We start from the raw sequence: 23951 nt of genomic DNA on the forward strand, positions 1-23951 counted from the left end.
AGACTTCGAAGGCTTCTGATAGCAGCAGCTTATTCCTGGCGCGCTGTCATACAGAAGTAGAAGGGGGAAAAAATGAACTAATCCTTGAAAAGTCAACTGGAGCGCAGCACATTGTGATTTGTTTGCATGTTAAGACATCTTGAAGCTTTTGTTTGATCTAAGCATATGACAAACTCTGGTTTCCCTAGTCCAGTTCCAATTTCTACACAAGTTAAGACTTTTCTTTTAGCTCATAAAAGAGCTGCCAGCACTCAGACACATTGGCATATGAAAGTATTTCTTTTTTTTTTGTAGCGATTTAATCAGTTCAAAATTAATTTGAAGACAGAACCACTAAGTTATAATTCAATTTGTATTAAAGAGTTTTAGGTTCGTTTTGGTTCACCGGGAGTTCACAACCTCTCGGTTTTTGCTAATTCAAACATTGTCCTTAAGCGCATTCACTGAATTTCACTTTGCTTTACATTCATGAAAAATGAAAAAATGAATACATATTTCATTCCTGAGTGGGAATTCTGCTCACAGGGATGTCTGAGACCAAAATGTGAACGCTTGTGGTCATATGAGTTGGTTATCCTTTTAAGGAAAGTTGCATGAATTCATTTTGACAAGGACGCATATGTGTGTCTCATGTAGTAATTAGAAAAATATACACTGCCTGAAGTTATTAGACTCCTAAAGCTAGAACCTCTTTGTAGCTCTGACGCTACACTTCATTTAACCTCCTACAAGAGTGAAAATGGTCATGGCTTTTGTTAAATGATTTCTTCACTATAGCATAACCTACCCCTCATCACATAGTGATGTTTCCTCTACACACTGCTTGCCTTCACATCGTCACTCGCCTCAAGAAAGGTTGCGGTTCATTTCGAAACTTTGCCACTGAAGCGTCAGAAGCAATTAAGCCTCAGCATTTGAGGTTCTGCTTTCAAGTCAAATGAGAAGGAGGGAGAATAGGTGGATAAAGGGGGCAGAAAATGAGTAAGGTCAGGCTGGTTGTGATGCAAAAATGCCGCATGCAGTGGCTGCAAATCATTTTAATCTACACCGTGATTCTTTGAAGATTTGCTTGCATAGTTCATGCAGAGAGATGTGGCGATAAGAAGATAAAGTCCAGTCTGTACAAACAACGTGTCCAACATTGCGAAGGTTATCAAGGACATTCGAGTTGCCTTTACATGGCCAGATGAAAAATCGTAAAAATATTAAGAGATAAAAAATGTAAAGCCTGGTTAAATGCAGTGGTGGAAAGTACACGTATACGTCCATTTACTTAAATAATGCACTCAGTGTAAGGTTCTCATACTTTATTTGAGTACATGAAATATTTATAAAAAATATAGCATAGCTTTTGGGTCTAAAAGGTTAAGCCAAAAAAGTCCCTTAAACCTGCATTCTTTGAAATAGCCAGCAGAGGGCATTTCCTCTGGTTTAAAAAAGAAGTCTGATTGTACTGTGTTCTGTGACAGAAGGGCTAACTTGATATATGACATCAGTAAAAACTTTCTAGATGAGCTTACGGACTCAATCTCAAGTTAGAAAATACACCATGCTGTTCGTTTTTTTACATTGGGGTCTATTTAAGAGTCAAAAGAGGGCAATAAAGCAGAACATGCTTAGGAGTGGCTTACCTTTTTATTTACATAATTTATAAGTCAGATCCACCTCTTGCTGACCACATCCAGTTTCAAATCACCAAGAACCGTGACATCATTGGTGGTTATAACCACCTTCTATATCCAGCCTGTGTTTCAGTAGTGTTTTGCACTGCAGTAGATTTCTGCTGTGCTTAACTACATAGTTAACATGCCACAACTGGGTACATTAATAAGCATACACACTTGTCACAAAAGGTGACCATTAGCAAAAAGTGAGTAGGTGAGTACTGAGTAACTGTAGAAGAAGCAAGTGTGTGACGGAACAAGCAGCTAGACCAAAGCACATCAGAAACAAATTAAACAGAGTGGTTACTTACGTAACCTGATCCACGATAATGAGCTGCAAACCAATGTGGAATGACTAAATTGTGATAGATGTGGACGGGACTTTTACTATTCACAGTTTTTATATTGGTATAATGTAGCCAGTATAAAGCGTCACCATTAAGAAAGAAAGTGTACTTTATTGATCCCCGTGGGGAAATTCCTCTCTGCATTTAACCCATTCTCTCAGTGAAGCAGTGGGCAGCCATTGGGCGCCCAGGGAGCAGTGTGTAGGGACGGTACCTTGCTCAGGGGTACCTCAGGGTAGCTGTTCAGGGGAATCGAACCTCCGACCTTCTGATCATGGGGCCGCCACTCTACCTACTGAGCTATCCCCCCAAACAAACAGGCATTAACAAACATCTTCTCAATAAGACCATATAATTTCTTACATTTGTAAGAAAGTATCTAAGATGAGTCACACTTTGGAAAAAGCTTTTAATATTTAAAGGTCCACTTTGAAGGGATACATTGCTGTTTTTCTGCACTCACCTATATTTTTATGAATTTATTTATTTCTACAACATGAGGCTCTTGAGGCTTTTAAAATTCTCTTTAAAGACATTAAAGTTATAATAGAGTGTAAATGAAAAAAAAAAATTATTGTCTGTCATACTGTGGAGGGCATCTGGAGGAGATGGTTTGGGTCCACTTGTCCCCTTAAAATGAATGGTCACTGCAGTTCAATACAATCAATAACTAACCTGTGTGACCACCTTTAACCTTTGACGAAACATATCTGCCACATGGCAGAGGGCGATGATGTCCCCATCCATAGGGTGAGAAGGGTCACTAAATGATTTCATGAGCGTGAAGTGATGTGAATTATATGCTGCTGCCTTCAGGGTCACCAGATGTCAAGCAAATTGAGCATCTATTGATTGACCTGTTTGACCCCATGAGAGAATATTTTTTGGAAGCATCCAATAGACTCATATAGAGCTGCGGGACCAGTGCCAAGGTGCAAAGTGACAAGACACCTTAATAAGACAATTGTAACCATCTGTAGTACAAGCAGAAAGCAACTGTTGTACGGGTAACTTCTCAGAGGGAATCATGTTTGCAGTCAAGACTTTACAAGGGTCTGCAAAGGAAAGGAAAGGAAGGAAAAGGAAGGATTTCTTCTCTCTGTTCTTAGTTGTCTCAGGCATCTTTAAAGGCTCAAGACAGGATCGAGGTAAACGGTCAATATTGAGCTAAAAGGCTGGGTTTTGTTAGATCTTGCATGAATTCCTCAGATAATATAAGGGTATGCTGTTGTCTCTGGGCTCCACTGAGGTGGAGGGGTAGAATTACTCACAAACTCCTGAGTTCATTACTACCCCAATGAGCAATAACCATCCCTCACTTAGCCGAAGCGCAATAAGCCCTTTAATTTCATAATTATCGATTGCTTTTGATGGCCACACCAAAAGGTCAAGATGAGTTTTTTTTTCTTTGCTCAGCTGGGCGAATGTGAAAGCAGGTTTAGTTGAAAGAAGAGTAAGGCGAGGGAGAGACTGACTCACACAGACAGACTCTCCCGCTGAGCGTTTGACAACTGGCAGGCTGATTGGAGACGGAGACACACAAACACGTACTCGCACATTTCTATCATGAAGAAAAAACTGTGGACTATACACATGTACCAGACACACATAACCGTCTGAGAAATTCGCACATAGATTTTCACAGCCTTGAGGACAGAGAGCTAGAAAACACTTTCTTTTACCTGGATTTTTTGAAACCACGAAAACGCCCACAGCACAGTTTGTAAGCACTCCCAAAGGACACCTCATTTGATGCAAGGGAACAGTTCAAAAAAATCTGTTTATAAAGAATCCTAAACACACACAGAGTGGGAATCTGATTTGTCCTGTCTGGATATTATTGCCTTAAAATTCACTTCAGATCCTTTAACAGTCTCCTGCAGCAGCTCTGCATTTCCATCTCTGTTCCAGTGGCTGCTCCGCGCAGCTCTCTCGCCTTTGTATGTGTCTTTGCTCTTTGTTTGTCTTTTTCTTCTTGCTTTATCCTCAGTGCTGGCTTTATACCGCCTGTGGATGGAAGTCTTTTTTGATCCAAAAATGTTCAAAGGACGACAAGATACATGAGCTCTAATAATAAACAAAGAAAAAAAAATCTAATCCTTAGTTACATTTTTTGAATTAATGTTTGCTAGCATAACAAACAGAAAACACTATTAACTGACATACTGCCACTAAATGACTGCGATCACACGGGCCTAGATTACAGTGGATTGTCACTGTTATCCAGAGTTTGCTTGTCTGCGAACACACACCCACTAGTAATAGCAAAACTTGGAAAAAGATTGTGATCCAACTCATAAACAGTGTTCACTTTTAAAGTAAAAGTTGTGTCTTATCGTTAAAACCAACGCACTTTAAAAGGCACAGCTTTTACTTTGAAGGCAGCCGTTCTCCATTTCTGGTTTGTGTTGTGCTTTTCACAGTTTCACTACTGCCCAATGAGTGGTTGGCAGGTGTTTTCCAGGTAAACTGCTAGCAGTAGGTGCAGCACTGTATAGCCTACCTCTTCGCACCCCAGTTTGACCTAGCTTCAGAAGAAGAACATTTTCCCTCATTGATCTGTGGGTGCCAGGTGCTTACTGACTCTAACTCTGCTTGACTGATGCTTTATCAACTGATTTCACAGACAGCCTGCAATCTTCACTAACCACTTGCAAAATGCTCACTGCATTCATTGACCACTGAATTCATTTTTCCCTAGTGACCATTGGTTGCCAGTGCTTGCTGACAAGTCTCCAGGCCTAGTTGACTGGAGCCTTAGCTATGATGCATCGTCTACCAATGAGTCATTTGTTATCAAACAAAGTAACTCAAAATTAACAATTTAACTGACCAGCTTGGAGGTGACTCAAGCCACTTTATTTACATAAGACTCATAGACCCATAGCTGATATTAACTAAAGAAACACTGCAGTGTTCAAATACCCCAAACTGTTGTTAACATTCCCATTTGATGCTAAATAAAATTATAAAACCTGGCTTTTCTTACTTCAGATTATATAAAACACTGTGTCAAATAATACTTGGCCAAGCTTCCTTGCTCTTTAGCAAGAAATATTAGGAAAACATAATAAAGTAACACCTAAAGTCATGTTTTGGGGTCTTGTTGCTAGTGACTAATGAACTACAGTTCTAAGCTAATGCTAGCTATTGTTGCTCAAGACATTAAGCCTTCACACACTGGCACTGAAACAGTTACTGCTTAAAGAAAATGCTACAAATGAAACTTCTAATGGATGCAAGTAATTAGAAAATACAAATTAGCATCCTCATCATATATTAGTTAGTTTTATTTAAAGATTAAACTACAGAAGCTGATTAAATGAACCCACAGTGAAGACATAGATAAAATTACCTCACGCTTTGTCCTGTTTCAATCACCCCCTCACATACCCCCTAATGCTGTCATACCTACAATTCCTGACTCATCAGACACTATTGTCATGCAGCCTCCATCGGCGTGCACACAGGGCTAAGTTATTGGCCCTTTTTTAATAAGGCTATGGATTGTTTGAGGAATGGCACTGGCACCACTGTTGATTATATCGAAAGCCTGTTGTTTTATATCCTGCGAATGTCAGATTTCTGCTATTTACATCCCTCAACTCCTGGGCGCCAGCGAATGGTTATTGATTTTGCCAGAGATTAATGGGGGTGGCTGCGTGGAATTAAAAACAAAAAGACAAAAAGAGGGGCTGGTGGAGGAGAAATCGAGGGGTGTTTTGTAGTAAAGACAGTCGGCCTAAATGACAAAATGAGAAGAGGAAGATCAGGGATATTCAGGGACAAACTCAACTTTGCAGACTCAAGAAAACTCATAAAGCGATGTCACAAACCGGTGATCACGGAGCTTACACTTTTACTTGGATGAGTTCTAAAGCAACTTATGCACAGGGGTTTAAGTGCCTCATTTGGGTGTCCATCTCTGCCGGCTCTGTAAACAAAATGGTTCCATATTTCTGTGTTGGCACCAGTTTTTCAAGCAGTTTTTCGACGTGTTGGGATTCAGTTCAAGACTTGGCAGACTCTTTGATGCTGCTGCCATGTTTTCAACCAATTGTCTCTATTGAATTTTGCGCCTACAGCTACAGTTCATGGTCAAGATCCAGACTACAGCTCAGTCTGTTCAAGGCTTTCTTCTTACTCTTTAAAGAAAAAAAGGAGAGAAAAAGATACCCCTCTCAGGCACTCTGTTGCACATCAACAATCTGTGATGTTCAGAGTATCCCAGGAGTTATGTTTCAATGAAATTATGTTGTAATGTACATTTTTAAGAGATCCTACCTGGTGTTTTGGCTCCTTTCTTCCTTAGATTGTTGCATTGAGCTTCAGCTTTTCCTGCATTTCCAAGAATGTCTTTGAGAGAAATTCTTCTTTTGCCAAAAGTGTGGTGTGATTGCTTTGAAGGTGTTTTATATTAAGGAAGCTTTCAGTTGTATCACACAATTTTTCTTAGTATTAGGGGGAAAAAACATGTTTACCCAGTTTAGTTTTAGTGAAAGCAGACTAAAATGTATGTAGTTAGGGGAAACTCAGCTGTAATAATGCAAATGTAAATGTATCAATGACAATATTTTGATGAAAATATGAAATGTTTACTGTTGGGCATTAATCACATATCTCATCATCAGCTCTGGTATCAAGTAAATTATTATAGTGGATTTTCCACCACTTTCTTACTTTTTCTGATTTAGAGAATTAGTTCATTGAGACACAATGAGCTGGAAAGAAGAAAAAAAGAAAGAAACTTTACAAACATACATGGAAGATTGCACTAACTACCCATAACGTCATCCATGAGTTGGTGAAGCCTAAAAATCTCCATTTTGACTCTTTGAAAATAGATGTGACAAACTAGTGAGTCTGCTGGCTGAGAAACTAAGAAGACTAGTGTTTCCACAAAACATGAAGGTTTGGTCAAACTAAATTAACTATTTGAAAAAATACCATGTCTCCCTCCCCTCACCCCGACTGGCCACAGCAGATGGCCGCCCCTCCCAGTCTGGTTCTTGCTTCCCACTGTCACCAAAGCGCTTGCTCATAGGGGGTCATATGATTTTGGGTTTTTTTCTGTTTTCTCTGTAATAGTGTCGGGTCTTTACCTTACAATCAAAAGTGCCTTCAGACAACTGTTGTTGTGATTTGGTGCTATTTCAATAAAACTGAATTGAATCTCTGGGAGATTTTTCTTTTTTACATTTTCAGCCCATAGTGCCAAGACAGCAATGGCAGAAAAACCCCAAAAAATATAAAACATATATTTCAGTTTGGAACTGAAGAACATTTATGTCAATCCAAACGTATGAGGGAAGCTTTGAAGGGCAGAGGAGACGAGGAAGAACGGGTTTTGAAGGAAGAGGAGTTGGTTGAGGTAGAAAAGTGAATGAGTGATAGAAGAGCGGTTCGGGGACCTTGGGAAAGAAGAGACAAGGACTGAGTCAGGAGAAAGAGCGCCATCAAAAAGCTGATAGAAGAGAGTGATTGGGAAAAATGTGAACGAGCATAAAAAAACAGATGGGTTGTGTAAGAGGAAGAGCGTAAGGAGATGACAGGAGCGGAATGAGGTCAGGAGCGGAATGAGGTGGTGGGAAGACATAGGGAGGGAGGGAGGCCGGTGACCGAGCACAGATAGATGAATGACATTTTGGATTCTCTCAGCAATAAAGCGTCTCCCTAGACACAGGCTGTCTGGGTTTAGATAGAGGCCGTCACACTGAAGGGCTCATTTGCCTTTCAGTTGCTCATTACATCCAACCCAAACTTATTTCCTCCGCTGGGAGGCCAGTGTCCCCCACGGCGCTCCGACTGTTGGTGTGTTTACACGTGCAGCCGGGCGTGTGTTCTTACACGCAGGATGTTTTTGCGTGTGGTGCATGGTAGTGCTTCTCTGTGTTTCTGTGAGTGTGTGTGGTTGAAAGCGTGTATCTTATCTTACTGGCATGTCGTTGGCGACGCGCCGATTTGCTGTGTACACAATATGAATGCGACTGCTGTTTTTGGAATAATTCAACTTAGTGAATCAAACACGCAAACACGCACACCATAATGTGATTTGTGACAGGACAGCGAAGCTAAATGCACTTGAAGCACAAAAGCATGCACGCATATTTACACCAAAGGCAGATCTTAAGCATATTCCTAGCTCTGATATTAAAACACGGAGGCCTCACAGCATAAATGTTCTCGAACCTTCGTTTATAATGATTTCTCCCATATGGTTTCTACTAATATTCTGCTTGGAGCCAACTCACTGGAACTGACACACACACATGCAAAAACAATCTTGTGTGTGCGCACATATCACGGAGTGTATGCGTGCGCTGATCACAGGCAGCCCTTCTGTGCTACATTAACTGCAAACCTCATTTCCTCACAAAGAGAAGCCACTGGCTGAAAATTGGCTGGGACGAGTCATTAAACCTGTGTCTGACTCACACACACACATGCAAACACACATGCAAACACACATCTGTTATACAAATGACTCCCCCACCCACCCACCCCCCCCACCCTCACCCCAACCACAGACAGCCACCATCCACTCCCCCCACCCACCTGTGTCGGTGTATCAGGTGATTTTTCAGCACCCGCTGAGAAATGATTGGCCTTTTGAGGGAGGACCTCCGGTATGTACAAATGTGCACGTGCCTTCAAGTGTATTACAGACCTAGTAGCAGTGACTTCAGTGGTAAAAGAATTAAGACACGTTGAAATGTGTGGGAACAAAAAAAAAATGCAAAAAGGTAAATAAGTGAACAAGAAATCGAGAGGAAGTAAAGAAGGAAGTGACGGGAAACAAAAGAGGAGAAAGAAGATAAAGACAAAGATGAGGAAAGAGAAAAAAGTTGGTTAGAAAAATCAAAGAAGGACAAAGAGGAAGAGGAGGTAGGAAGAGGCACAACAGGGGGTCAGTCAGTGAGCATTAAAGGAAAGAGTCCCTGCTGATAGATGATTGATGGCACGAAACCCCCACTGGCCCCAGATCTGCTACCTAGAGCTTGCAGGGACAACTTGAAGTTAAACATCTGGGGAAGAGTGGGCACCCTGATTAGCCAAAGCTAATAAAAAAAATCCTTATATATGAATATATTTACGTTGGCCTTATTTCTGGACCCAAAGCAAGACTGAATTCAACTTTTTTTAAAATAAATGAATCACAGACACTGCTCATAACTTTAAAAACATCTTGCATCTCCTTTTGGATAACTTTCCAGACTAAAATATGTAAATATGTCAGTACACGGAATATTTCAAACTTTCATATTCACCAACTATTTCACTATTTCATGGACTAACAGTTGAAGTTTTTTAATCTCGTGTGAGGAGAATCAAAACATCTCATTGCCATGACAAAAAATAAGTTGTGAAAACATCTCAAGGCATCTCAACTTGTGATGGATGTTTTCTACATATTTAGCTGTTTTGCTTTAATAAATCATCTGGAAGCAGCCATTAAGGAGCTTTTATACTTTGGAGTTGAATTGAAGGACAGATTTCAAAATTAGTGGGCAGCAGACTTTGTTTGCAAATCTCAACTGTCAAATGTTGCTGTAAACAAATGCATGAAACATAATAAAGCATGAGGAAGTGTTAGTTATTATTAATATTCGTATTTTTCTGAGGTGAGTGATAACAGTGATGGTTGTTTCACTGTTTAAACATCTGGCCAGTGTTATGCTTTTGGGTGAGTGTTGATATTTACGGCAGCTTTCCTGTCACGGTGTGTTGCAAAACTGTGTAATAAAAGTAAGGTTCAGGAAAGGAAATAAACTGATTTTACTGTACAAGGACATGCGGGGAACCTGTTCACCATCAGTGGTGCTTTTATAGATGTAGATCTACAGTTACAGTGCTTAAGAATTTATTAGACCACCATCCTGTGTAAGATTTCTGCCACAGCAGACCTAAATTTACAGCATTGTTATTTATCAAAATGGATTTTTTTGTGTTTCTGGAACGGTTATTCCACCAGTATGTAGGAGCTCTTTAATCAGAATAATAAAATATAATTATCGTTGTTATAGATGAATTTTCAAATGAACTGTTTTACAAAAATAAAATACTAAAAAGCACATTATTAACTTCTCATTAAGATGCCTAATTATAGCTATTTACTTGTATTATTAAAAAGAAAAAAAATCGTTCTGGTGATTGAATGTTGTAAATTATGACTTATGACTTGTAATTTTTCCTGATAAATAACAATCAAATTTTAAGATTTACATTTCTAAAATATTTGTGTTTTCTTGTTTTTATGACAAGTAGTTGAAGAACTTCATTAAGCACTGAACATTTACAGTTATAAACAGAAAAATTGTATCACACTGTAAAACATATATTTTATACAGAAAAGTAGTGTTATGATTTAACCGTATTAAACCATTGTTTACAGTAGATTGTAAATTAACAGATGGACACTTTTAAATCTAACTTTACTCCAGTATAACAGGTACAGTTGATACACTGCACTTTTTTCTTTTCTTGAGGGAAAGGTTTCTTTTATTCTCAGACCTTACTGACATCACCTGCAGAGAAAAAAGAAATTGTTGCTTAGTTCAATATATGCAAGGGACCAAAAAAAGTAAAAGTTTGCCAGATGCCGTCTCATCAAGCGGCACCTTCAGAGATAAGGATGTGGAGAGGAGGACTGATTAGGAATAGGTCAACGAAGTTCTTCAAAGTTTCTCAATTTGCAAATGTAGAAAAAATCTGTACTTTGTTCAACTTTTTTAGAAAAAAAGTATTTAGCGACCATGTATTATACAATTGTTGCTTTTCTGATTATTATTATTATTAATACCTTTATTTAATGAAATAGTCCTGATGACATTAAATGTCTTTTACTGGGCAAGGTAGTGACTACATAAAAGCAAAACATCCCAAAAAATGCTACAAAAACATAATAAAATGCAAGATCTACAACAGTATATACAAATACTCCTAACATAAAACATTAGCAGCCTCTCAAGAGAAAAAAAACAAACAAAAAATACATTCACAGGTCTGACTCTAGTCCTTATGAACACAAACAGATATTTGAAAAGATTCAACCTCAGGTCTTTTGGTAAATGATTCCAGGTCCAAAGTGCGTGGTAAAATCTACCGGTTATTATGATGTTACCAGCCTGGCAGTCAGTAGTCTTGCCTCGTAAGGCTAGAAATCCAGCCTCACTGAATGAACTAAACATAAGATTATGAATTTCATTGTTTCACTTTAGCATATAAAACTTTACTAGCGGTCACGCTGACCCTTTATAGTACATTTGAAACTGTACTAAAGGGCTTAGAAATATCATGAATATTGAAGTCGTTATTAAATGTCTTTAAAAGTTTTACCATTTTATTAACCAAGGGCAACCTGCTGCGAGAAAAAGAAAAGTACCCTACTGGAGTTTAATTTTCACTATCAGTCTTTTGGTAACAGTAAATGGTTTTTTTTTTCTCTGAGTCTCATTTGGGATGAAACCCTTCATTTCATATACAGTAAGCCATGTGTGAGCTGAGTCTGTAAGCTGTGTGGCTGCTTCGTCAGCATCACCTCAAGGCTGTGTAGCTTCTGACTAGCATGGAAGAAGAAAATGATGATGATGGTGATGATGATGATAGTATTGGAAGCAGTGATGAACTGCCTGCCACTGATGTGGTCCACTCTCCCGGGATTTTTGAAGCCAGGTGTGTGGGAGCGGTGATAGCTTCTCTTGAAAGAAGGGTTTAATATAGTGTCGGCCCACCCTTTGCAGCTATAACAGCTTCCGGTCTTTTGGGAAGGCTTTCCACAGGTTTAGGAATGTTTGTTGGAATTTTTGACCATTCTTCCAGAAGCACATTTGATGTTGGATGAGAAATCCTGGCTCACAGTCTCTGCTCTAATTCATCCCAAAGGTGTATTTTCAGGCTGAGGTCAGAACTCTTCCACACCAAACCTCCTCCATATCTTTATGGAACTTGCTTTGTGCACTGGTGCACAGCCATGTTGGAACAGGAAGGGACCATCCCCAAACTGTTCCCACAAGGTTGGGAACATGAAATTGTCCAAAATGTCTTGGTATTCTGAAGCATTAAGATTTCCTGTTATTGGGAACTAAAGGCCAAGCAAAACTCCAAAAAAAACAACACAACACCATAATCCTCCCTCAACCAAACTTTACACTTAGCACAGTGCAGTCAGACAAGTACCGTTCACCTGGCAACAACCAAACCCAGACCGATGCCAGATGACAACACTTGATTCGTCACTTAAGAGCAGTGGAGATGAGTTCTCTTGAATCCAGTGAAGTGCTTTACACCACTGCATTCGACACTTTGGATTGTGCTTGGTGATGTAAGGCTTGGATGCAACTGCTCAGTTCCATGAAGCTCTCTACACACTGTTCTTGAAATAATCTGAAGACCACATGAAGTTTGGAGGTCTGCAGTAATTGACTCTGCAGAAAGATACATCTGAACGCTACAATCCTCAGCATCTGCTGACCTTGCTCTGTGATTCCACTTTCCGGTTGAGCTGCTGTCGTTCCCAGTCGCTTCCACTTTGTTATAATTCCAACAGTTGATTGTGGAATATTTAGTAGCGGAAAAATGTCACGACTGTACTTGTTTCACAGGTGGCATCCTATCATGGTACCATGCTGGAATTCACTGAGCTCAAGAGAGCAACCCATTCTTTCACAAATGTTTGTACCCTCCACCGCATGTCCAGCATGGACCTTGCCCTCCAGCAGGCCCCGGGGACCAGTCTGCAGGTCTGGATACTTGATTTTACACACCTGTGGCCATGAAAGTGATTGGAACACCTGAATGAATATTTGTGGCAATATAGTGTCTATATAAGTAGCTTTGCATGAGACAAAATCCTTCTTTAACATGTGTTAGGCCTATACTCAGTCAATCCTTTGTCTGAAGCAGGCTCTTTAAGTTCCTTTCCCTTTAATTTCTTTTGCTTGCGATTGGCTGCCCCTTGTAAACTAAAGGTTTGAACAGCAGGTGGGTGGAGCTGCCTGTAGATGACCTTATGATGTAATGTTTTGATTGACGAGATCTTAAATGAACAAAGACCTCCTAAATCTAAAAAAAAAATGAAAAATCAGCATGCAGGATATGATCATACATCCACTGGCATCATTCTCTCATTTTTACTTTAAAAAGAAATGGACCTACTTTAATAGCTCCCTTCTGTTATTTCTCTTGTGCAGACCGGTCTAATCAATAATTCCGAACAATGAATTTGAAATGATTGCAAAGGTGACTGAGAGAGCACCAAATGATTTTCCGAGTGTCAGGTCATATTTTCCTCTTCAGGGCTAAACACTTGTGTAGTAAAGAAGAAAAAAAAACTTTTTTTTTCTGCTTTAAAAGTGCAGTTATTGGTTTTCAAACTTGGGAGAAATTGTTTTCTTTGACCTTTATTGATCAGACTGTCCTAAAGCGGCACAAATAAAGCAGCATAAATTCTCACAAACTGAGAGCCATTCCCCTGACATGCATAAGGGATCACACTGCTAAGACCGTATGCCATGTTTGACTGTGACCTCGGTTAAGAAAGTTCAGGGGTTTGTGCCGTTGCTTTGAAGCTTCGAACCAAAACAAATACATGAGAGGTGAATAACTCAAAGTTTTCCACGATTCGCAAGAATCACATTACTTTTCCAGCACTCATGTCATCACATGCTTGTAAATCCTCTGTCAGTTTCAGCTGACCACACATTACTGTGGGCTTTAGATTTGTGTTTCATCGTTGAGAGATGTCTTGCTTGCCATCCTCTAATAACATTTTTTAAAAAGTCTAAGAAATCCAGGATGGAAGTGGATGTTTGCCCCTCGTGCTGCTAAAACCAACTGCTGCAAACTTTTGCCCCGTGCACACTGCAGAAGGAAACTCGAGATGTTTTTCTTGCAGTTTGTGTAGCAGATGTCCTTGGCGATGTGGGTGTAGCTAACTGTGAGCTAAAGCAGCTCCAAAACCATCCTTTGAGAAGAGCTGTGACCCCGTGCCCGAGCACCAAACCTGCCCTCTTTAACCTGTCATGTCATGTTCATGCTGGTCTACTGACCCTTGCTGCTGCCTCACCACCCACTCAGTCCACCATCACAGCTCCACAAGCAAGAGCCTTTTCTGCTGTTTAAAGATTTATGCAGTATTCTCGTAGTTCTTAATCTCAATTTTCTAACATAGATGAAAAAGAAAAGAAGTCAGACTTTTTGGACACATATACATTTTAACTTGTATGGCACCCTTCATACATGCACCTTGATGATCGGAGGAAAAAGATGGAATAATAAGTAACACAATACAGTCTGTGAAATAGAATAATGCATAAAATAAGTATGAATATAAATAAAAGTGGTAGCACTTTATAATAATGTCACACTATTAAATAGCGCTTTTGAGGGCCCCGAAAAGCGCTATACAAATGCAGTCCATCATTATTTTTATTATTATTATTATTACTATTAAGCATTACTAAGGTATTAGCAAGTCATTAGTTCAGCATTTATATACCATTACTCCTCCTTAGTATGCCATTTATAAATACAAATATGTTCATCTATCTGTTACACCATGTTCCGCTATCGCTGCTACTACATCACTATTAGTAATAATCATACACATAGTCATAATAATCTGTGTTTGTTAATGACATAGTAAGGAGGAGTAATGCTATATGAATGATGAATTAACCCCTTGCTCATACCTTAATCGCTAATGCTTATAGTTCCTAATAAATTTAATAATGTTTATTAGTGTGACATAATTATAAAAGTAAATAAAATGATGAAAAATGCATAAAATAAATAACAGCATATATATAATATTTAAAAACAAATTAATAACAAAAGTCAACAATACAAAAATAAAAATGAAAGTACAGACAAACAGGGAGTTAGCATTTGCCTGAACATGAAGCTAATGCTATAGTGTCTCAAACCTGCATTCATTGTAATGGCCAGCAGGGGGTGACTTCTCCTGTTACAAAACAATTGGCAGAATGCATAGATGTCTAAAACTACCTTACTTCCTAGTGATCTACATCCACAGTTGTCCACATTCTTTCTGTATTTACTGTCTCAGTTAGTAGTTTCAAGTATTACTGAATACAACATGATTTTTATTTTTCAAAAAAGCACCATTTAGAGTAAAGAACTGTAAAAACTGAATGCTGCACATAGGGATGTCATACCTACTATAGATTTCAATACCAAAATTATAAAAACGCGACTGTACTTACTTTTGTTTTAGTACTGTAGGTACCACAGCTAGCATATGTAGCGAGGCTAGTTCTCCCAGAACCGATGGGAACAATAAAGCTACACGTGGAAAATGGACTGCAGCTGCCGCGCTATCCCTAATCGTTGATAAGAAACATGCAGCAAGTAGCAACTTTTTTACTTGCTTACTTTTTTTTGTCTTTTTGAGCTGGCATCACCACTGTGAAAACAACTGTGCTCCTAGTCTAAAGGCGCAATTCCCAAAGTGTGGGACAGCACATTGGCCTTAACGCTATGCATATGACTGGGTAGCTTTAACAATTTATAACCAAAAACCTGTTGTTGTTTTTTAAGGAAACCCATCAATTGCTCCTGTATTTTGATTAGAGGCAAGATTCAGAGTGAAGATTGGGTCACAGCACTCTTGACTTTGGGCTAGCATTATATCCAATCATATAACATAAATTAATATAATGTAACGTCACATTACAGCTCATAGTAAAGTTATTAGCCTACTGGGTAAAAGTCCTATTTTTTCATCTTGTGTCCTGTCAACAAAATCAGCAAAAATAAAACTATATGTTAACACTGTAACAAACGATGTGGCTAAGGAGGTCACAATTTAAAACATCTTTATTATAAAGTTGTTTTAAAGCACTGACAAGGCTATTTGGCTACAGTTTTACAGTTCAAGCCTCTTGTTGCTTTCAGTGGCCGGTTTCATGACACCGACGTCTTAAAAGCATAAATGTTTAACTACAAAATGAGCGTTACCAGACCAGTGGGTGATGCAATTGTATCTGCCTCTAACTCCGACAGGTTATGTTGTTCACAACTACAAAAAAGCACTTCTTACTTCAGCTGTTCTCTCAGACATAACTGTTTGCATTTAGTCGTGACAGAGCCCTGAAATACCCTCCCAAACCGAGCGGGATTTACAGAAAAATGATCCGCTACATTATCAGATGCAATTTCGAATAACTGATAACAGCCTCGCTGCTTACTGTTCAGTCTCTTTACAGTATCTGAGAGCGGTAAGGGAAGGAGAGAGGAGAACTTTGGAAATATGAAACCTGCAACAGGAGGACAGAAACATGATAAGAGAGCAAACGCAGAGAGAAGGAAAGGATTGTAAGAAAGAGATGGCGTGCGAAATGAGAACAAGCACGGCTCAATATTTCAGTGAGAAAGTGCTTTCGTCTTTTACTTCATGCATGGGTCAGAAATGTGTCAAAATCACTGTGCATACACTCGCATGTCTCTACTTGTACCTTCTCCCCATTAATCTCCACTTTCAGAATCTGCTAAAGACTGTGTACAGCACTGTGCATAAATACAATGAAATCTCCATCCTCCTTGTTTTTTATTAGCCGCCATCAATATCACTCATTCCTTCCAGTTACAAAGCTGGAAACGTCATCAGCGTAACTGAGAACATCACTTCTAGTAAAGCGATGAGTCATTGCAGTCTGTTTTACTGCTGAGGGTGTGATCATTTTACTATGAAAAAGTCTTGCCAGTGGCTCGCTCTCTCTTTTCTTTTTACTGTTTGTCTCATTGCTGCACCTGTTCAACGTGCAGTCTCATTTCTCTGCTTCATTCACCGTCCTGTCTGTTTTTGCTGCTGATAAATGTGCCCGTTCTTTGTTTAAGTGCACCAAACCACCTATGTTTACCTTTTGCCTGACAAGGAGCTGGCGTGGCCAGATGAATAATGGTTCTGTCTGGAAGGAGCAAAACAGTGTGACGCTACTGTAGCTCTGCCAGGCCTCGTGAGGAGCAGTTGATGGTTTGGTCAACAAAGCATGTGACTTTGACATGAGAGCCTCCTGTTTACAGACTGTTTTCTGTCTTTTTAACTGTGGCCGTGAGATTTAGCTAACCTTAATCCATTTAATCAACTCAGTTTATGCAATTTCTAGTTGCTACCTGTGCAAGAAAAACTGCATGATCCTCCATCCATCCAACTTCTTCCCTTAGTCCAATTCAGGGTCACCGGGGTTCAGCCATAGAGTAAGAGGCACAGTACACTGAAAGAAGTGCACTGGCATTTAAAGGTTCTATTCCATGTTTTGAGTTTCCGTTTGAATAAGCTGAGCTGTTTCTCTGTGTTGTAAATGTAAAGTAGTTTATGTAATGCACCCCTCTGCCTGGCCTGTGTTTCTGCAAAAAACACCATTGTATATTCAACCCATTGTCCTGCCTGGCATATATCAGCTCCCAGACTGTACACACCGAGATACAAACGCACACACCTGAACCGTCAAGTGGACATGGCCTCGTGTCACCTGATGGTTTAACGGGGAAAAGAGCTGCAGCTCAATACTTACAACTCCCACCGATGGTTGTGGGAGAGAGACAGAACAATAGAAAGGACAGAAACAAAGGAATTGATGGCTAAGAGGCAGAGAAAAAGAAATTAAGAATTGAGAAAGAGAGAGAGAGATGCAGAGCAGATGGATTCGGACACTTTTGAAACCAGCCCAGAGAAGAGAGCATTTACAGTAGAGCGCGTCGGTGTGAATGTTAATGCTCGGGGACGTCGTTCTCGTTCTCACAAATAAAAGATTGTGTCTCTCTTTCTTTCGATTTTGTTCCTTTGCCTGGTTTTAGCTTGCTTACTCACTCTGAATGAATGCTATTTCTCTCTTGTGTGTGTGTGTGTGTGTGTGTGTGTGTGTGTGTGTGTGTGTGTGTGTGTGTGTGTGTGTGTGTGTGTGTGTATGTGTGTGTGCGCGTGTGTGCGCGTGTGTGCGGCTGACTGATATTGGTTTTTGAGAGTTGTTTTCGCCTCACTTTTCACCTCTTCCCTCTGATCTTTTATCACCACACAAACTCTCTCTCTCTCACTCACACACACACACACACACACACACACACACACACACACACACACACACACACACACACTTGCAACTAGGTTTCAATAACAGATTATTACAGAAGCCTCGCTAACCTTTCATCTCTACACACAGAAAAAAGTATATCCTCTCACTCACACGGACACACACAAACACACACATGCGCGTTTATCGATCAGACCAATTTTAGAGCCTCACATAGACTTCCTTTGAGTTTGTAGCCACTCTTAAATCATTTCATCTAATAACTAATCTGTGTGTGTGTGTGTGTGTGTGTGTGTGTGTGTGTGTGTGTGTGTGTGTGTGTGTGTGTGGTCAGCAAATCTCATTTATCACCATAGTTCAGGTCCCCTCACTGCCATTCGGCCCCATGCATCCTGTACCCACAGCAATATGGTGGATCACAGAGGAGAGGAAGTGCGCTCATCTTTGCAGAGCCAACGATCCATAAAGCAATATGGGAGTTTATGAGCTCTCAATGTTGTTCAATATGAGGCCAAGTTCAACTATGCAATAGCCCTTTGTCTTTTTTTTGTGGGTGATACTAAAGGACAGCAGTCATGCCATTAAAAGTTTAACTTACATTATTTTGAGCTTCATATAGATTTAGGTTGGAATTGGTTGTAGATTAAGTAACACATAGATGATCATAAAATACTGATTATAATTTATATAAGTAGAGGTAAAATAAGTTATCTAAAGACTGATCAACAGCACCAACTGCAAAAATATAACTTTTTCAAACACAAAAATGAAGTACAGTGGAACCCCGACTTACGAAATTAATTCGTTCCCGAGGGTCTTTCGTAAGTCGAAAATTTTCGTAAGTCGAAGCACCCATCGCGCCTTTTGAGTGAACGATAGGCTATAGGCTAATTGCTAATGGCAACAACAATACGTCGTTCAAGTAGATCAGCGAAGCGCAAGTACGAAAGCCACGGGATTGTCACATGATTCGGAAGGCATTGTGGGCATTGTAGGCATTCTGGGCTCAGCCAATCAGAGTCAGCGGATTTCGTAACACGGGCATTTTGTCGTAACACGGGCAGAAATATTGCCGTTCAGTGCCTTTGTAACTTGAATTTTTCGTTTAACGGGGTATTCATAAGTCGGGGTTCCACTGCATCAACTGCATCAACTCACCACAGTTTTTTTCCTGTCTAATTGGTACAGTTTTAATTAAATCCAAATTTCCAAAAGACACATCATGCAAAGTGCATAACAAGATAAGTGAAGCCAAAGTGAACGGACATACAAAGTACCGGAAGGATGCAAAACACACGAAAAGTCATTTAAACACACTGAAGCACAAAGAGAAGCATTCAGACAATTATGTGTCACGAATGGTGGCGTGCTGAGGCTTCAATAAAACCAAACTTTAACAGATCAACGGTTCAAATTAATCAAAGTCCAAAAATGCAAAGAACATTTTTTAAAAAGAAGCAAAACCATGAGGAGCTGGGAGTAAGTAGGAAGCCAAAAGAAATAACCCAGAGAGGAACATGAGGGAGTATACACAGACACCCTGACAAAGACAGAGGGGAGGACGAGTGTTCATGCACTGAGGGCTGACTGTGAATGAGAAACAGGCGGAAACAATCTGGACAGTCACAAAGGAGGAAGTAAAACTAATAGAAGGCATGATGGAAAACAAACCTTCAAAGTAAAGCAGAAAATATCAAAAAAAGAGATGTGAAGACAGAGACAGGGGGGCTAACAGAAAGCAGATCTTAAAATTAGGTAAATACAAAAAAAAGTCCACCTTTACTGCTTCCAGTGGAATTAAACGGGTAATCAAATGCACTTGATTATCTGAATCAGCAAGTATGAGCACCTCTATAAAAACAAAACTTCTGGCTTGCTGTTCTGAAGCATTCAGGTGTGTGTTCGCACAACGCTGAGGGAAAAAAGACTTTATCAGTATTCTTAGAGGGTTGGATTTTCCAAATTTTAAGACCTGGTAAGGACCAGACTTTAGACTTTCTTTTACGGAGCAGTCAGCTACAAAGTTGAAACCGCCTGATTATTGTTGTTTAGGTCCCGATCACTCCAATGGAGCATGGATGTAGGGTGTTTTCTGGGATACCGACTTTCGATCCATTGGTTCCTTCGGGTTGTTTAAATTTAGCATTTGGGCTTGTTCTGCTTCATCCCATCGATGCTTGGACAGATTGAGTGTCACAACAATAGTTCCCTCAAGTCCCTTTATATTACAATGATCCTAAAGTAAAAGAAAGAAAATCCAAACGTCAGACAACCCTAATGGCCAAGTTCTTGGCGACAGTGGGAAGGAAAAACTCCATTTTAACAGAAAGAAACCTCTGGCAGAACCAGGCTTAGGGAGGGGCAGCCATCTGCTGCAACCAACTGGGGGTGGTGAGGTTGGGGGGGTGGACAAAAGAAACTCTGTGGAAGACAGCCAGAGATTTAAGGCCTTGGACTTTTTCTCAACTTCCTCAAGCTATTCCGTTGTTGGCAGGGCATGCTGTCCTGCTGAGGGAGCCCACTGCCATCGGGGAGTGCTATTTACCTAAGGTTAAGTGTATTTTAGCCTTTTCCAAGGTCCCAAAACAGGAAATTTTAAGGACATCATGTTTCATTGTTTGATGAAAAATATCATCGTTAATTGGATATATAATGTATAATAAGTTAATAATAAACCATATATTTACTTTCAATACGTATATGATCTGGTGTGAGTGAATTAAGGCATGGGAAACATTTCCTTTACCATGATGTTCACCACTCTAGTTTGCCTTTGTCTATGGGAAATTTTAATGTTTGCTCTACATAAGACACAATAGGCTCATTCAATCTCTATTTCCTTCACTTCTGCTAACCTAAACAGTTGGTGCTGTATCTGAAAAAAAAAAGTGATTATTCTGTTTTAAAGTAAGACCTATTCGAAGTTGAACTGCTGACAAACTTTAATGAGCAGTTTAATTACATTGAGCCAAACTCCATCCTGGTGCCACGCCGCACGCACAAACCGACACACAAACCTCTGGTCGCGCCTGCGGTAACATGGCGATCGTGCCAGCTGAATGGAGCAGATGGTCGCAGGACTGAGGCTGGGGAGCTTGAGTGACTGGTGGAAATGCTGGCAGGGACGGAAAGAGGGCTTGACGGGCGCAAATATGAGGAACTAATTACAGTGGTAGCCACTGCATTAGTCGATTGTGTTGCATTTATCATGAGCACTGCAGACGGCCAGTTACATTACTTATTTTAGCAAAAGAGTTGAATATGGGGGACCAAAACTGTCAAGATTTTAATAAATGAGTCATAAAAACATAATATTCAAACACAAAATAGCATTAAAAATGAATGTAGGTAATAATTCATTTATAAAATCATTGTAGTCTATTTGTCTTGTCTCTCGTGTATTTTCTGATGTTTTAATTTCCTCGTGTAGTTGCATTTTTGCATTGTCTGTCCTCACTGTGTGTTGCAAAAAGTTTAAAAAGTTGCACTTTTTCTGTATTTGATGTCTATTTCTATTACTTTTGCTATATTTGTAGAATCTTTTAATTAACTTTATTTACTTTTTTGTATTATTTTCCTTTTTTCTCTTTATTTCACTCTTCTTTTGATGAATAAATGCGTGGCTGGTTTTGTGGTGTTATGGTGTTGCTCTTGACTCTTAGAAAGTTCCCTTGCTTTTCATGCCTTTCTACAGTATAGAGTTTGCAGTAAGGTAGGGAACAAAAATGGTTGTTTTTGCGCACGCAGCTAAAACTGGGAGAAAAGCCTACCCTTATCTAATTGCCCGGGGTTCCCACACACCAACAGAGTCGTGTCTACTCCCCATAATATCTTCAAAGTCTTGTACTCTCGTCAGCCAAGTAAAGTCTCCAAGTGAAACCCTCGGTAAAGGTCAACCAATGCAATTTGAATATCTTTGATTAAACGGTGTGCCTGTGCCAGACCTAGACTGTAGGTCAGTGCCTCAGAGAAATGATATCCACCCCTCTAACCCCACTTGTCCCTCCCCAAGTCTTCACTCTCGCGTCTCCCTCATTGTCGAGGGTCACGTCTGCTGCACTCCCCTTTCAGCAATTGATGTAATCCCTCAATCCTCGATTCCCTCCCACTGTTTCCTCTGTCCTTCAGCCCTCCCTCGTTCACGTTCTTTCACTGTGTCGAGCTCTCGTATTCACACGGTTTTAGTCCTCAGATCTCCGCTCCTGGATGTTTCTTTGTCTTGATTTCATTCTAACGCATTCGGAGCACACGCCAGTGAAGCGATTCATCAGCAGACAAGTGCTTTAGTTACAAATTCCACCATGTTCAGCCGTGGCTGTAGTTATAGAATAGAGTGAGATCAGATATATGGGATTTTCCATCAGTTTTACAAGAGGGGCAAAAAAGAAAAAGCTGTTTAAGTTATCTAGGTTAACTGGTTGTGCTGACCTTTAAGTGTTGTGTATGTATGTAATCAAGTTAGCTAGCCTGCTGGCCTTTAAGCATAATGACTACTGTGGTCATGAATGGCTGAAAATCATTAATTACACTGTTTGCGTTTCTCCCTTTTTGAATCTGTCAGCATAGTTAACATGCTCTGTAAGACAAATTGTCTCAAACGTGACCCTTTTTTTTCTTCTTCTTCTGTTTTTGTGTGTAGTTTGTCCTGGTACAGAGAACAAATTGAGCACACTCTCAGACCTGGACCAGCAGTACCGCACCCTGAAGAAGCTCTACGAGAACTGCGAAGTCGTCATGGGGAATCTGGAGATTACCAGCATTGATCGAAACCGCAACCTCTCCTTCCTCAAGGTACGGGGGTGAAACCGTCTCTGGTCCGTTTGCTTTAATGGATTGATGGCGAGCAAGAGAGAAAGACTGGGCGTTTTAGCATTCTGTATTGGGCAACAGATGGGATTCAGGACCACGGAGAGAGACAGGCAGAAAGACGGTGAATGTTTTACAATGAGAGCGCTCAGGCTCTGTCTCTGCTCACTCATTCTGTTTTCTCCATCGTAAACACTCACTACTTTATGGTCAGTGCAAAATCAAGATTTTTAGATAAAGGCATAATCCTCTTAAACCTTCACTGACTCATCATTGTGCTAAACTATGCATAAATCATGGACTACAAATGTGGATAGTAAAAGTGATAGTGGCTAAATATAGACAGAGATGAGGCTGGAATGTATTTTTGGAGACACAAAGAAAGAGCTGGAATGTTTCGGCATCTCAGTCGGACACAGAGATCCCAGTCAGGAGGCTTAACCCAGTTTTGATTATGTTCAAGATGTAAGGTTAACACGGCGCACACAGACAGAAAAGGTTTTCTGAACTCATTAGAGTTCATTTGTTGAGTAAAATGATTCTATATTGCATATTTACGAGATCCAAATATATACTATAGTCAAGATTTAGAAAACACAGTCAGTTCATTTCAACATCAAGTACAATAGACGTGCTTGTTTTTGGTGTTAAATATAGATGCAATTAGCCATAAACTCCACGTTGCAAATATTGATAAATCGATTTGCGTGTCTGATTTAAATATTCTCTTTCTGTATTTAAGGCGCTCCCACAAATGTATATAGAACATGGTCAGTTGCAAAAATCTGACCCATTAGGTGATGCCAGCTCACATCACCCAATGGGTCAGTAGATGCTTTTCAACACATCCAGCTGGCAAAATGGCACATAAGGACCATTATATGAGCTAATTATAGTTGGTGCGCACATGCAAGCCACTTTGGAGCCCATCTCCACCCCTCTCCCTCCTTTTCGTGCTGTTTCTGAGTCAGTCAGTATACGAGCGGTCACTGATGTTTGCTACATTCTGCACTGGTCTCTCTCAGTGTTTCTCAGTGCTCTCCATGCCAGCAGAGCAACCAAATTTAAACTACTGCAGATAAAAA

General features: G+C 40.0%; 1 protein-coding gene across 4 annotated transcripts in view; it reads left to right on the top strand.

Annotated features, from left to right (window-relative positions):
• LOC146680923 (receptor tyrosine-protein kinase erbB-4-like) overlaps positions 1–23951 on the top strand; it is a 376413-nt gene that overhangs the window by 162878 nt on the left and 189584 nt on the right. For all 4 annotated transcript variants that reach the window (XM_085447520.1, XM_085447517.1, XM_085447519.1 and 1 more), the window contains exon 2: positions 22700–22851. In XM_085447520.1, the coding sequence (XP_085303646.1) occupies positions 22700–22851 (152 nt within the window). The remainder of the gene's footprint in view (positions 1–22699; positions 22852–23951) is intronic.

Source organism: Copadichromis virginalis, linkage group LG23 (genome assembly GCF_057382275.1).
Source record: "Copadichromis virginalis isolate Kocher_CV1m ecotype Utaka linkage group LG23, C_Virginalis_male_GT1.1, whole genome shotgun sequence".
NCBI classification, from domain to species: domain Eukaryota; kingdom Metazoa; phylum Chordata; class Actinopteri; order Cichliformes; family Cichlidae; genus Copadichromis; species Copadichromis virginalis.